Source organism: Rhinolophus sinicus, chromosome 3, assembly GCF_057876585.1.
Source record: "Rhinolophus sinicus isolate RSI-liver-muscle chromosome 3, RSI-T2T, whole genome shotgun sequence".
Taxonomy (NCBI): Eukaryota; Metazoa; Chordata; class Mammalia; order Chiroptera; family Rhinolophidae; genus Rhinolophus; species Rhinolophus sinicus.
In genome coordinates, this window is record NC_142503.1 from 178,914,450 (window position 1) to 178,928,737 (window position 14,288).

Here is a 14,288-nt window from a genome sequence, read left to right on the forward strand (position 1 = left end):
TGTGTAGCCAGTCTGTGTGTGCCCACTTCCTGTGTGTATAAATGTATGTAGTTGCATATGACTTCACACCACCGATACTTTGTCAGTTGTTTACACAATGAATTTAAACTTTCATGTTTATAAATGTGGTAACAACTTTAGACTTGTCTGTCTTACTGAATGCAAGTTTTGGGGGTTATAGGGTGTAAAACTATTCCCCCAGCTGGTCTCTGAGCTCCCGGTTAACAGAGTCAGTGAAATCAAGAATTTAAGTGACACAAGAAAAAAGTCAACACTATTTTACTCTACCATAGAGATGGGAGTATAGGAACCACTGTTCATTCGTTTGCATCTGGAGAAGACCCAGATTGCATTGAGAACCCCAACTATAAGTTTTTTCAATAGGTGGGCTTTAAGAAGGACTGGGATTATGTTTCTTATTAGCAGTCTCTTTAAATTTGCATTGTCACGTCTTGGCCATTGGAAACTAATTGACTGTCTGTCTTCTATAGCTTGGAATTGCGATTGGCTTTTTGGTCCCTCCGGTTTTGGTACCCAATATCGAAGACCAGGACAAACTTGCCTACCACATCAGCATCATGTTCTACATAATAGGAGGTGTGGCCACTCTACTTTTCATCCTTGTCATCATCCGTAAGTGCACTAGTAGACTGCTGGGGGTGGGGAGGCAGGGAGATTCTGCTGGCTTTGGTGGAGCCCTTGTGAACACGGCCCTTGAATACGCTGGATATTTACAGAAACTGGGAGCCAGGCTTCCAATGGTCTTCAAATGCTTTAGCCTGAGCCATCGCCCCCAATATAGTGCTACCAAGTTTCCCCGAAAATAAGACCTAGCTGGACCATCAGCTCTAATGTGTCTTTTGGAGCAAAAATTAATATAAGACCCGGTCTTATTTTACTATAATATAAAACCAGGTCTTATTAATATAACGTAACGTAACATAACATAACATAACATAACATGATACTGGGTCTTATATTATTTTTTGCTCCAAAAGATGCATTAGAGCTGATGGTCCGGCTAGGTGTTATTTTCGGGGAAACAGGATGGCTGGTCTTGTGCACTTTGTTAGCGGCTTAGTAAAGGTTTCATTATCATTAAACAGTTCTCTAATAGGACCTCACCAGAATTAATGGGCAGGCTGCTGATCCCCTTGATAAAGCCCCATGAGCACTTATGATATCACAGGCACTGTGCTATGCATGCCTGATCTCATGTAATCAACAAACCTCTGAGAGAAGTTACCATTATCAGTCCCATTTGACAAAGAGGAAGATGAGACTTAGAGGAGTTAAATAAATTATTCAAGATTAAATAGCTAGGGCTGGCCCGGTGGCTCAGGCGGTTAGAGCTCCATGCTCCTAACTCCGAAGGCTGCCAGTTCGATTCCCACATGGGCCAGTGGGCTCTCAACCACAAGGTTGCCGGTTCCACAAGTCCCGCAAGGGATGCTGGGCTCTGCCCCCTGCAACTAAGATTGAACACGGCACCTTGAGCTGAGTTGCTTCCCGGATGGCTCAGTTGGTTGGAGCGCATCCTCTCAACCACAAGGTTGCCGGTTCAACTCCTGCAAGGGATGGTGGGCTGCGCCCCCTGCAACTAGCAACGGCAACTGGACCTGGAGCTGAGCTGCGCCCTCCACAACTAAGATTGAAAGGACAACAACTTGACTTGGAAAAAAGGCCTGGAAGTACACACTGTTCCCCAATAAAGTCCTGTTCCCCTTCCCCAATAAAATCTAAAAAAAAAAAAGTAGCTAGTAAGTGCCAGAGAGTGGATTCAAGCCTAAACTTATCTAATGCCATACTCTAAATTTTTGGAACAAAACAAAACAAAACAGAATTGACCCACAGACACTAATAATCTCATAGATTCACTTGAGAATACCTGGGTACCAGTTTTTTTTTTTTTTTTTTTAATTATAAGAGTACTATATGCTCATAATGGAAAAATTAGAAAATACAAAAAAACGAAAAGAATGACCACTGATTTAGTCTCGTATGAGTTAATCTTAACCGCCAACTTCAGATAACTACTATTTTATATGCATGTACATTTAATCATTGAGATATTTGGTTAATACAATTTTATCACAAGTTTCCAGTGTACAGCATTCTAATTCGACATCTGTATACACTTTAAAGTGATCACGACTAGTCTCGTTACCACCCATCACCATACGATTGATGAATAATATAATTTTATATCCTCTTTTATCATCTGATATTACACGGGCTGTGATAAATTCTGAAACCGCAGAGTAGAGGTTTTCATTTTCAGTTAGTCACCCGTCTAAAGGTTAACCAGTTTTCCTGCTAATATCTGAAAGTTCCACTCACGTGGTAAAGGTTTCATTCCTTCCTTCTGGACTCCCCTCCAGAGTCAAACAGTTTTATAATCGTGTACCTTATTCCTCTGTTCTCACTGTGTCATTCCCTCCCCAGGGTCCAAGCTGAGAAAGCGCTGCCGGATGGCTTCTAAAAACTGGCAGGATATCTTGGACAGAGGATTTGGCATTTCTGGAAAGTTGAGAAGCTGTAGAGCTGTGGATGAGAGCAGGAAAGAACAGTTCAGCCAGAGATCCTCTTAGCCAGACTTTAAGTTTCAAATTGTAATGTGCCCAGTTCCAAATTCTTGTGTTTGTAGCAGATGAGGGCCTGGTACTTTGCAGGTGAAATCCTGGAGGTAGGACATTTTACATTTTGGCATTTTATTATCAAGCACAGATAATAGCTCATTGAGTAAAGAACTGAAAGATCTTATCTGAATTCTGGTTTGTGGTTGCCAGGTTCTTGACCTAGCACCTGTTGTTACAGAGATAAATAACCACTGGCCTTGCTTTCTTTTCCCTGATGGAAGGAAAGGTGAACAGGCAAGACAATAGATGAGAGGTTCCCAGCATGGGGAAGTTATCCGGGAGGAAATTATCCAGAACTACCTCCCGAGAAGAGAGAAGCAGGACTCTGAAGTCAGGGCTAGAGGGTTTATTTTGGGGGGGTGGAGGGAGGTTTGATCTTCAAGGCATTAAACCGCATTTCCAGAGCTTCCTCTAACTGAAGAAGGAATGTTCTCCTAGGGTGTGGGGGAGGCTACATGGTGCTTGCTTGGACCCAATTGGGGGCAGTTTAATAAAAAAAACTGGTTAAACTGTTTTGCCCCCCCAGGGAACTGAGTAGTGATCAATGCAGTTAAATTGACTGTACCAGTTGCACTGTAAATAGAGTGTAAAATGAATGGTTTTCCCACTGTTCCCTCTCCAGCACTTCCTATCAGAGTAGCCACTCCTACCCAGAGCATGTGTAATTTTCTTTCTTTGTGAGGCAGTATCTGATTCAGATGTTGAGACATTGCTGATGGACTTGAGGCTTTTCCAATAGAGGAAGTTCCTTTTACTTACTCAGGGAATATTTCTTGTTGCCAGGCTTTGTGCTAAGCACGGACAAGGTAGCGCCTCCTTCCTTGAGAAGAGCTCTGGTGCTAAGCCATTAACGGGGCTCACTAATCCCAAAGCCTCAGCTCTCACTTCCTTTCCATCCATGTGGGCTTGCTATGTGAACCAGTTCACTGGTTCTCCACGGTATGTTATTTGCTGGTGATCATGGGACTGCTTGATCCTTGAACACTGCCTGGGAGGCCCAGCGATTGTAGCAGTCCAGCGGACGTGAAGAAAAAGTACTCAATAGACCACTCACTCAGCTACAGACAGTGAAAAGCAGCTTCCAGGGAGGAAACGGTAAAGGATTTAATGGAAGAATTAATATTTCCTTTTGAGTCTTAGGTCCTTCTCAGGTGGTGGAGCCAGCTCTCAACCATGTGTCAGCCCTGCTGGCGTGGGACGAGCAGGATGTTCAGTGACGGCTCTGTTTCTTTCCTTCCAGTGTTCAAGGAGAAGCCGAAACACCCCCCCAGCAGGGCCCAGTCCCTGAGCTATGCCTTGGCCTCCCCTGATGCTTCGTACTTAAGTGCCATCGTCCGGCTCTTCAAAAACCTCAACTTCGTGCTGCTCGTCATCACCTACGGTAAGGTGCCGATGTGTCCAGGAGTGTACTTGCACTGGCAATGTGAGGCAACACTCCTGATGTGTCCGTGCGCCCTTTCCAAATCCCAAATGTGCATGTGAATTGTTAGGCACTAGAAGAGCCAGCTGTACATGAGGGCCTTTGCATGTTCGGAAAAGTCCACCTAGAAAACCATTCCTTCCCATGTCAGGTTGTCTGACAAACGCCTGCCGATCCTCCAAGTTTCATGTCAGTATCACCACTGTAAAACAGTTATTAGGTGACCTTTCCTCTCTTACTGTGCTGTTCCACTTCCAGATCTGTCTTTTCACCAGACTGTAAACTCCCTGAGAGCAGGGATCTATATCTTTTCGTCTTTATAGTTCCTCAGCAGGGGCTGGTGTGGAGTGAATACTCCTGCAGTTACTGAGTGAATGAATGAATAAATGCGTGCATGCATATAGGAGTCTTGCTACGTGAACCACTCCTCAGCCCATCTTCCTTCATCTTTTGTATAACATTGTTTAGCATACACACACTCGCACCGAGGTCTTTGACTCCTTTATTTTACCCGAATGCAAGACAACATGCCTCATTCATTTTATTTTCTTGGCTTTTGGTAAGATAAGTTTGATTCTTTATGCTGGTGTATTGGCTTGCCTTTCCAGCATGGTGTTTTCTGCAACTTCTTTCCCACCTTGAATAAGAATGTTAGACCAGACAAAGGTAAGGACAGAACCTCATGGCACTCTATTAAAGAGAGCCATCCGGCTGTACTGCTATCCATCCTGCATTTGACTATTTAATCCTTCAGTTAGTTTATAATCAAGAGTCAACAACTATATAACATGCTCAATAACCATATAAAAAAAAAGAAGAAAAGAAGTGAGACTGGTTTGACATGACTTATTCTTGGTGAAACCCCAATTGGCTATAACCTTGTTTTCTATAGGTTCACAAACCACGTGTGTGTGTGTGTGTGTGTTTTAACAACAATAGCATTTACTATGTGCCAAGACTTTTCATATATGTTTTATTTAACTTCTACCGCACCATGGTAGGTAGGTACTATAACTACTGCGTTTCCCTGAAAACAAGACCTGGCGGGACCATCAGCTCTAATGCGTCTTTTGGAGCAAAAATTAATATAAGACCCGGTATTATATTATATTATATTATATTATATTATATTATATTATATTATATTATATTATTTATATTATATTATACCTGGTCTTATCTTACAGTAAAATAAGACCGGGTCTTATAGTAAAATAAGACCGGGGCTTATATTAATGTTTCCTCCAAAAGACACATTAGAGCTGATTGTCCTGTTAGGTTTTATTTTTGGGGAAACACGGTATCCCCATTTAACAGATGAGGAAACTGAAACTCAGAGAAACTAGGTAACTAGTTCAAATCACACAGCTTTTAAGTGGCAGAGCCAGGATTCAAATGCAGGTTTGTCTAACTCCAACACCTGCACTCTTGATGCATACTCCATAATTGGCTATAGGCCTCCCTAGAATTGCCAAGATTTCACTTTAGGTTTATCAGTGCCCTTTATCTCAATTAAAGTGTTTATCTGCTGAGGCACTAGATAAGAGGTGGTATCATCCGTGGGTAGAGAGGCACACCTAAGTTTTTCAAGCATACACAATATTTAGGTGACCTCGCATTTGGAATAGCTGTAGATAACCAGATTAGTCTTCAAGGTCTCGGGTCATTCACTCCAACTTCTCAGTTCTGAATATGTCTCTGCGTTCATCCACAATATAAAGACAAAGCTTCCAGTATTTAAGATGTCCAGCTAACAAAGTTATGAGTTACTTTTCGCTACCTTTAACTTCACTCAAGGGTAGATGGGACCAACCACTTAGTGGGGGATATTGTGGGGCATATTATGGTATATAGATGGATAGTGAAGCCAGATGACCTTTGATGTCCCTTCCAGACTCAGAATTCCACAGCTTTAACAACTTTCACTTTTTCCTGGAGTTAAACATCGTGAGTGCATTGACTTTTGACCATCATATTAGATCTGACTGCATGATATTTGAGCCCTACCTTGGGATTCTAGGGTAGATGAGTGCTTAATAAATATTTCCTATGGATGAGAATGGTGATGATGGTGATAAGGGGACAATGGTCCCATTCCAGAAGTTGTGGTTTTCAGTGCTGGAGACTATTGATGGCAGGGCCAGGTCACTGACCCATGAAAGCAAGAACAAAGTCAAAATGTAGCAGGAACAGTGCTGTTTTTGGTTGTTAAGGACTGAGCTCTGGGCATGCTGTGTGAGCAAAGCAACTCCTCTTTCCCTCATACGTGGCTGGTTGCTCATATGGTCTTTAATCTGGCAGAGTGGTTTTAGTCCTGTACTTCTGAGTACTGTTCCTTATCTATTAGGTTGAGTGATAGCACAGGAAATAAATAGGGAAGCACTTAGGGAATGGTGGAGTCAGGACCATTTAACAGATGAAGAAATCTGTTCCTCCAGGAAAGCAACAAGAACATTGGCAAGCATTGTCAAAATTAATTTCTTCAGCGTTCTGAACCAAAGGCTTGCAACAATCTAAGGGGCATTTATTTAAGAAAATGGCTGAATAGTGGTAAGAACAGTGAGCTTTGTGTTTTAATTTGCCCTCCTCTCCTAGGCTCTGTGATAGCCTTGACATCCAGCAGCCTCGTGGCCATTGGTAGTTGTGAAAAGCAGTAACCTCCCAGTCACTAGTAGTTGTGAAAACCAGCAGCCTCATAGACACTGGAGAGGGCAAAACAATTTTGGAGCTCCCCAAAAGTCCCTTCACTAGGTCACTACTTTAGCTGTCTGGTAGGTCCCTGGAAAGTCCCCATTCAGAGTATTTGCCTGTATTTGACCCAACTCAGCTTGCTCAGTGGGAAATCTCTATTTTCAGGGTATTCATTGAAGACAGTCCTTTGACATCACAGCTGCCCGAGGTAGCAGTGCCAGTTAGGGTAAACAAGAGGCTGGCCAAAAATCTTCAAAAGAATATCTGGAGAAGGAGATGTCCATGGGGCTTTGAAAAGCTCCCACGTATTCTTAGGAATCTAGAAGTCCACAGGCACATGCAGAACTGCACTGCCCAGGAAAGACCTGAGAACGCCCTAAACGCTCACCTCTGCTGACCCTGAGTCTCTGTGTGAGCAGGAAGTGAAGGTGAAGGCAGATTTGTCACCTGTCTGCAGCTGGACCATTGAGGGAGAGCTGCAACACACACACACACACACACACACACACACACACACACACACACGCACACACACGAGGTCTTTGGCAAAGGTGGGAGACTTATTGGTTTAAGGCATTTAAGGAAATCTCTGTCTAATCATTAGCTTACCACAAGCTAATGGAGCAGAAACTTCAGTGGCTACACATGACAAAGAATATAGACTTTCTAAAATTAGACCAGGAAAGTCACTTAAATAAACAGTAGCAACAGCAACAAATCCTGGGGATGGAGGGAAGTCTTATTTCTAGTGTTGACATGGCATTTAAAATATCCAGTTTCAACAAAAAATTATAGACATGCAAAGAATTGGGGAGGTATGGCCCATACACAGGGAAACAAAGCAATTATTAGAAATTGTTCCTGAGGAACCCTAGACGTTGGACATAATAGACAAAGATTGTAAATTAACTATTATACGTATGTTCAAAGAACTAAAAAAAACATGTCTAAAGAATAGAAGAAAAGTATAGAATGATGTCTCACCAAATGTTGAATAACAATAAAGACAGAAATAAAGAAACAAATAGAAATTGTGGAATTGAAAATACAATAACTGAAATGAAGAATTCACTAGAAGGCTGAACATCAGCTTTGAACTGGCAGAAGAAGGAATCAGCAAACTTGAAGATAGGTCAAATGAGATTATCCTGTCTGAGGAACAGAAAAAAAAAAGAATGAAGAGAAATGAGGAGAGCCTCAGAGGTCTTTGGGAAACCATCAAGCATACAACTTACGCATAATAGGAGTCCCAGAAGGAGAGAAATGGGTGGCAGTAAATCACTATTTAAGTTGAGATGTCACTAAACTAGAAAAGCAATTCACTTCTGAGTCTCTGGTGTATAGATAGAGTTTATTAACATTTTACTCAAAGGCCTGGGATTATCCCAGGGAGAGGGAGTTGAACTAATCTGGATGTTTGTACTCATTTCAGAGAACCACAAGCCTAATTTTCATGGTAGAGATTGGGCTTGAAGATAGGGCTCTTTGCCAGCAAAGAAATGATTCTTAGGTGTAATCACTGATTTGAAAAAAAATTTATCAAGACATTACTGTGTGTCAGGTACCATGTTAACTGCTTTACATGCATTCTCTCTTTTAAGCTTCAAAACAGACCCATGACATAGGTCCTTAACTCTATTCCACTTTATACCTGAGGAAACTAAGGCTCTGATTTTAGTTCCCTTCCCACAATTGGACAGCTAGCAAGCAATAGAGCTTAGATATAAACTTCTGTCTGCCAAAGTCCATCTTTCTAACCACTGCGCCATTTTGCCTCCTCATGTAGAAAGAAGCCTCATGGAGACAGAGCCAGGGCTCTTTTCTTAGCCTGCTTGCCTGAGTGGTTTTTGGGTCTACCTAGTGGGAGTATGTCCCTCCTCAGATTTAATCCTCCAGACCAGTTCCCCAAGGGTTGCTTTCTTCTACGGTGGATCAACCGACTGACTAGCCATCTTGGGGATTTGGGGATGATGGGGTCTCAACCTTAGTGATTTTCTTTCAGGTTTACACGTCGTGTAAAGGCAGTGATTGATTGGCACTCAGTCCACCTGCAAATCTCTGTTTTTTCTCCCAGCTTTGCTCCAAATTAAAAAAAAAATTCTATAAATTCAGCTAGAAGCTTTGAACTCTCTCCCTTCCCCCAGATCCTCCAGCATCCCCACCCTCCCTGTAGTTTCAGGTTGGGTTTTGAAGAAGGAAATGGTTCATCCTTTTTATATTGTACATATGATGTCTGTATTTTCCTCTGAATTAAGAGCACATAGCTGGGAATCTCACAGATGATAATATTTCACAGACAATTTGTTAGACACGGGGAGACATGCCTTGGAGTAAGAACCTTGGATACTGGACTGGTGGGTGTTGGCTCTTAAGGAATGGGAGGTCTGAGTTTTGGTGTCAGCTCTGCCAATTACTGAGTGTACCGCCTTCACCCATCCTTTGTCTCTCGAATTATTATACCCCCTTCAGAAAACTGTAACATTTGCTTCCCATTGAAGTGCTCTGAATGGAAATGAAAGCTTTTTTTTTTTTAATTTTATTGGGGAATATCGGGAGACAGTGTGTTTCTCCAGGGCCCATCAGCTCCAAGTTGTTGTCCTTCAATCTAGTTGTGAAGGGCGCAGCTCAGCTCCAAGTCCAGTCACCGTTTTCAGTCTTTAGTTGCAGGGGCACAGCCCACTATCCCATGTGGGAATTGAACCAGCAGCCTTGTTGTTGAGAGCTTGCGCTCTAACCAACTGAGCCATCCCGCCGCCCGAAATGAAAGCTTTTAAAGCCATTGAGAATAAAGACACTGCGTGCATCCACATTGCTATTACCTTGATAAACGTGCTGATTTCCTACATTCTTTCATTGTTCTGAACTACATTTCCCTAAGTAGGGAGTAGCTCTCATGCAGCTGGTGGGATATCCAGTATTGTGTCTATAGAGGCTTTCCAACTACTTCTTCCAGCTGCTGTCAGCTGCCCAGAGCTGAGGTGCAGTGACACTGTGAAGGTTGAGGACATTCCAGTGTCCATTTGAGTGTTGCTGGCTTTTCCCTATAGGCTTCTGGCCACACCCTTAGAGGTAGGTTTTGGAAATAACAGGGTCATCCAGTTAAATTTGAATTTCAGACAAACCACAAATTCTTTTCTACTATAAACATGTCCTACTCAATATTTGGGGCATATTTATGCTAAAAAATTATTTGTTTATCTGAAATCCAAACGTAACCAAACAGGTATGCTGTTCATTTTTTCCTTTTTTCTTATATCTGGCAGCCCATCTTAGAGGGAGGCGGTGCAGAGGTTGTGTTTGATGTTGCCAAACTATCACAGGAATAAGAAACTGCCTCTTCCTCTGGTAAAGTGCCCGCCTCCCTCCCCCTCCTCCAAGTTTGGCAATGCAGGAAGATACAGGCTGGAACTAGATTCTCCCAGGGTCTAACAGACTCTGGGTGGGGCTGACCTTGTGATGTATATCAGCAGTGAGTGTGGGGTGAAGAACATGTCTTTTCATCTATGGCGATGGTGTAACAACTACCTTGTTAAAAAGAATTATTGAAAATTCTCCTCTTCTAAAGAACGTCCTCAAAGGGAATGCTTTTCCATGTTATCGCCCAGCCTTGCCTCCAGTGCTTCTGAATCATCTTCCGGTGTTAGGCATCTAAACCCAGAGCCTCAATGTGTGTCCCGAGGACACCTTCCCTTAGGGGTCTCAAGGGCTTTACCATTGCCCCACTTCCATGGGCCTAGGGAGGGCATTTTGTGCCCCCTCTAAGGTCCTGGCTTAAGAGTGAGTATAAAATCCTTGTGATTCCCTGGGGTCAGGCTGGCCCTTTAAAACAAGGGTTTACTGCAAGTTTAGGAAGGACAAGAGGGAAATGAACACAGAGTAACCAGAGAACACAGAGATAGGATTTGGGATCCGTGTTTCCCAGGCTTGCCTGATGATAGAATTGCCTGGAGTGCTTGGTTGAATGTGTGCATAGATTTCCACGCCTCTCTTCTGGAGATTCGAATTCCGGAAGTCTGGGTCGATGCCTGGCAATCAGCTTTAACAAGCATTCTAGGTGATTCTGGTTTGCAGCAGGGCTGAGAACCTCTCAGATAGGTGTGTTATGGGTCATTCTCATGGTCTTGAAGTCCGTGCCTGCCCCAGCTGCCTCCAGGTTGAGTCCACCAGCCAGCCTCGGCCTGTTCTTTGATTTTCAGTATTCAAGGCCATTTATTTCCAACCTCCAGTGAGTTTAAGAAATACCCAGGGTTTTGTTTGTTTGTTTGTTTTTGTTAAAATGCAGATTCCTAGCCCCATTCTAGGACATTCAGATAGAGTGGGCCCATTGCAGGGCCCAGGAATCTGCATTTTTGAACTCTAAGAACTTCTAATGCCCGTGGTCTCTAGACCAGTTTACTGGTCTTGACCAAGGAGAGAAAGAGACTCAGAGTGATGATGAGTCCTTTCTGCCTTCTTAAAGCCCTCCTCTTCGGTGACTGGTACTGGGTGACTGATACTGTTACTGGAATCTCGGTTCTTCTTGCCAACACAGTGAAGAATCAAAGGTCAGCAAGCTGATGAATATGCAAGCAGGTTTATTAGTGATACGTTCTCAGGGAAGAGAATGGGCCTAGCCGAGGTGGGGAGAAGGGGAGAGGAGGAGAAGGGGGAGAGAGGGCACAGAGAGGTGGGGGGGAGAGAAGAGGGGAGAGAGAGGGCCAGAGAGAGAGAGAGTCCTTGTCTCGAGAACTTGTAGTTTGCCGGGTGGGGTGAGGGAGTTACATATTGATTTGGGGGGGAAAGTGGTGCATGCTCTTCCACGGAAGGGTGTGACCTCCTAAGATGGGGGGAGGGAAGTCTGTTGACTCAGACCTTGCTCCAGACCACCTCTTGTCATCTGTTGTAAAAACAGATATGTGGCTGGAGGCAGTTAATCAAAACTAGTTATGAGCTTTTTCTGTGGGCACTATGGACCCCCTTCTATCTCTCTTCCCCCTACATTTTCTGACGTCTACCTAACAATACCAGGAATGACCAGGCCTGTTAGGGGAGATCACATTCTCAGAGGAATATGGCCCTGACCCAGCAGGCCTTCCTTGCTGGGGATCATCGTACCCAAATATAGCACAATAACTTGTATTCCTGTAAGAGGTACTCAGCATAGGGCAGAGCAAGCATTCCATTCCTGCCCTTCAGTGTGGGACACCGAGCCCCGTGGTTGGGGCAGTGGTGTGGACTTGTGCTATTTATTAACTGTGTCTAGTAACCTTCAATAATATGGAGGAACAACTAGAGTAAAGATTGATTCAGAAACCATACATAAGCTCCTAAATCCTCTAGGGTTGGACTGTAGAAACAGTTGCAAAGAATGGCAGCTTTCCACGGTGAGCCCCTGTACCCCTCCAGACCCCCCTTCCTATCTCCTATCTCTGCCTTAGCCCTGATTCAGTCTCCTGGCTGCCTGGGAACCGGGGATGGCTACTGATAACCCAACCACACAAGTCTAGCTGAACCAGTGGGTGTCAAACTTGAGCACTGTAAGAATTGCCTGGACGGCTTGTTCACACACAGATTGTCCCCTCCCAGAGTTTCTGCTGCAGTAGGTCTGGGGTGGGGTCAGGAATTTGCATTTCTGACAAGCTCCCAGGTGGTGCTGATCTGGCACCCACTACCGTGAGCCCCCATGAAAGTGCTCAGCTTCAATAGCATAGGTCAGCCAGCTCAGGACTCTGCTTCCTCTGCCTTTTCCAGGATCATAGAAATGCTGGTGCTTGAGGTGGGGTGTTTTGCTCCCAGTCCTCCTGGATAATTTCCCTCTGTTTCCTGTAGATTCTGTCCTCTTCATCCCAGTTGGGCCCCAAGCTGAGAGCAGCCTTTCCACCTGAAGCTGAGCATGACCTTGGAGGGGTCCCTTTCCCCTTGCAGTGTGAGGCTCTGGCCAGAGGCTGAGAGGGGCCCAGAGAGGTGTGAGGAGCAGGACTGGGGGCTGCTTTCATCCTTCTCCCCGCCCACATTCCACCCCACCACCCTTTTCAGGAATGTCCCTATTGGCCCTCTTGACTCAGGAATGGAATTTCCAAGTGACTGGGTGTGTGATATAAAAGTTAGTTAGTTGGGTGTGCTTGTTGGGTAAAAAGTTACTGAGAGCCTTAAAGTTGTGGAGGAAAAACGGGTTATATGGAAAGTAATCTAATCATAAACTCCTAACTGGGCAGGTCATGGTGGGTAGTCACGCCCCTGGCATATAACTTCTTCATTAAAAGGCTTGTCTTTGCCTTAAGCAGCCCTGTCCATTGTTTCTGTGCATCTAGGTTAACACACCTTTGAAATGCTCCCTTTCAGACCCCTCCTTCTAAAGTGTGACCACCCTCAAAAGAGCACAGAATCTTAACTATCCTATAATCCGATCCCCACCTTACTTTCTCCCACCTTCATGGAATCTTCCTTACTCCCCTCCTTAATCTCAAAGGCATAAAAGAAACTGCAAACTGTAATTTTCTGAAGCATTTTTCTCAGTCTGTTGCAATCTTGCTTCCAGGCATATCTTCTGTTTGACTCAAATACATTTTTATACAAGTTCTCTACAGGTTTGGACGTTCTTATGTCGACAAAGTCCTCATGACCATTGATTGGCCTGGCAGTTGTAGTGACATTTGGTGACCCTTCTTGGTTTGCCAACCCACTTGGTTTGTCGACACACTCTGTAGGTGGCACTGAACCCAGACTTGTTGTAACCCTGAGGTCATCTACTGCAAGAGGTTGGGATGCAAGGAAATTGTCAGTAACCTGAGCGGGGGAAATGGTTGAGAATCAGTGTTGTGAGGGTGTAAAACAGACTGATGAAGAGCGAGGACTCTAGAGACATATAATCGGGGTTCAAATCCAGCTCCGCCACCTGCTACCTGTGTGATTGTGGGAATGGTAAGTAAAACTTCCTTTCCCATTTTGCATGAGAATTTGAACTTCAGGTAACTTTGTATCTCCTTCCTTTGGGAACCGGATAAAGGGAGTAAATCAACTGCATTTAAGCAACATTACTTATGATAAAAATGACCTCTTGTGATAAAAATGATTGCAACTGGACTGGGAGAATTTTTCGTATCTGGTAAGAAGCCATTCTTTGCGCTTTGCTGAGTATGGTGACACTTTCACAGGCCTGTCCTTTATGGGGACCCTGGAAGCTATGCCTATGGAGTTGTTTGTTATAAACTCTAGTGGCTCCTGTCAGGTGTTAAACCAGCGTTGTTGTCATACCCACCTTTCTCTGCACCTGAGCCATCACCTTGGGGGCCAAAGAGAATCGCCTCTGTATGGTTTGATGAACGGGTTCTATGAACTGGCCCACTGAAGAGGAACTCTTAAGGCTGCCCTGTCTGAGAGCTGTGTCCTGTCTTATACCCTTGTAGGTGGATCTATTGTAAGTGTGCCAGTGGTAGTCTGGTGAGCCTCAATGTTTAGTTAAAACTAAAAAGACCCCTGGTGGGCATTACAGAGAAATCTCTGTATTTGTTTTTAAACTGTGTACATTTTTCTCATCTATAAAATGGGGATGATAATAT

At 44.0% G+C, this 14,288-nt stretch overlaps 1 protein-coding gene across 1 annotated transcript in view; it reads left to right on the forward strand.

Moving 5' to 3' along the window:
* The window catches only part of FLVCR2 (FLVCR choline and putative heme transporter 2), a 53,372-nt gene that overhangs the window by 25,750 nt on the left and 13,334 nt on the right, over positions 1-14,288 (forward strand). Inside the window, exons 2-3 of the mRNA XM_019733702.3 lie at positions 492-633; positions 3,880-4,020. Of these exons, the coding sequence (XP_019589261.2) occupies positions 492-633; positions 3,880-4,020 (283 nt within the window). The remainder of the gene's footprint in view (positions 1-491; positions 634-3,879; positions 4,021-14,288) is intronic.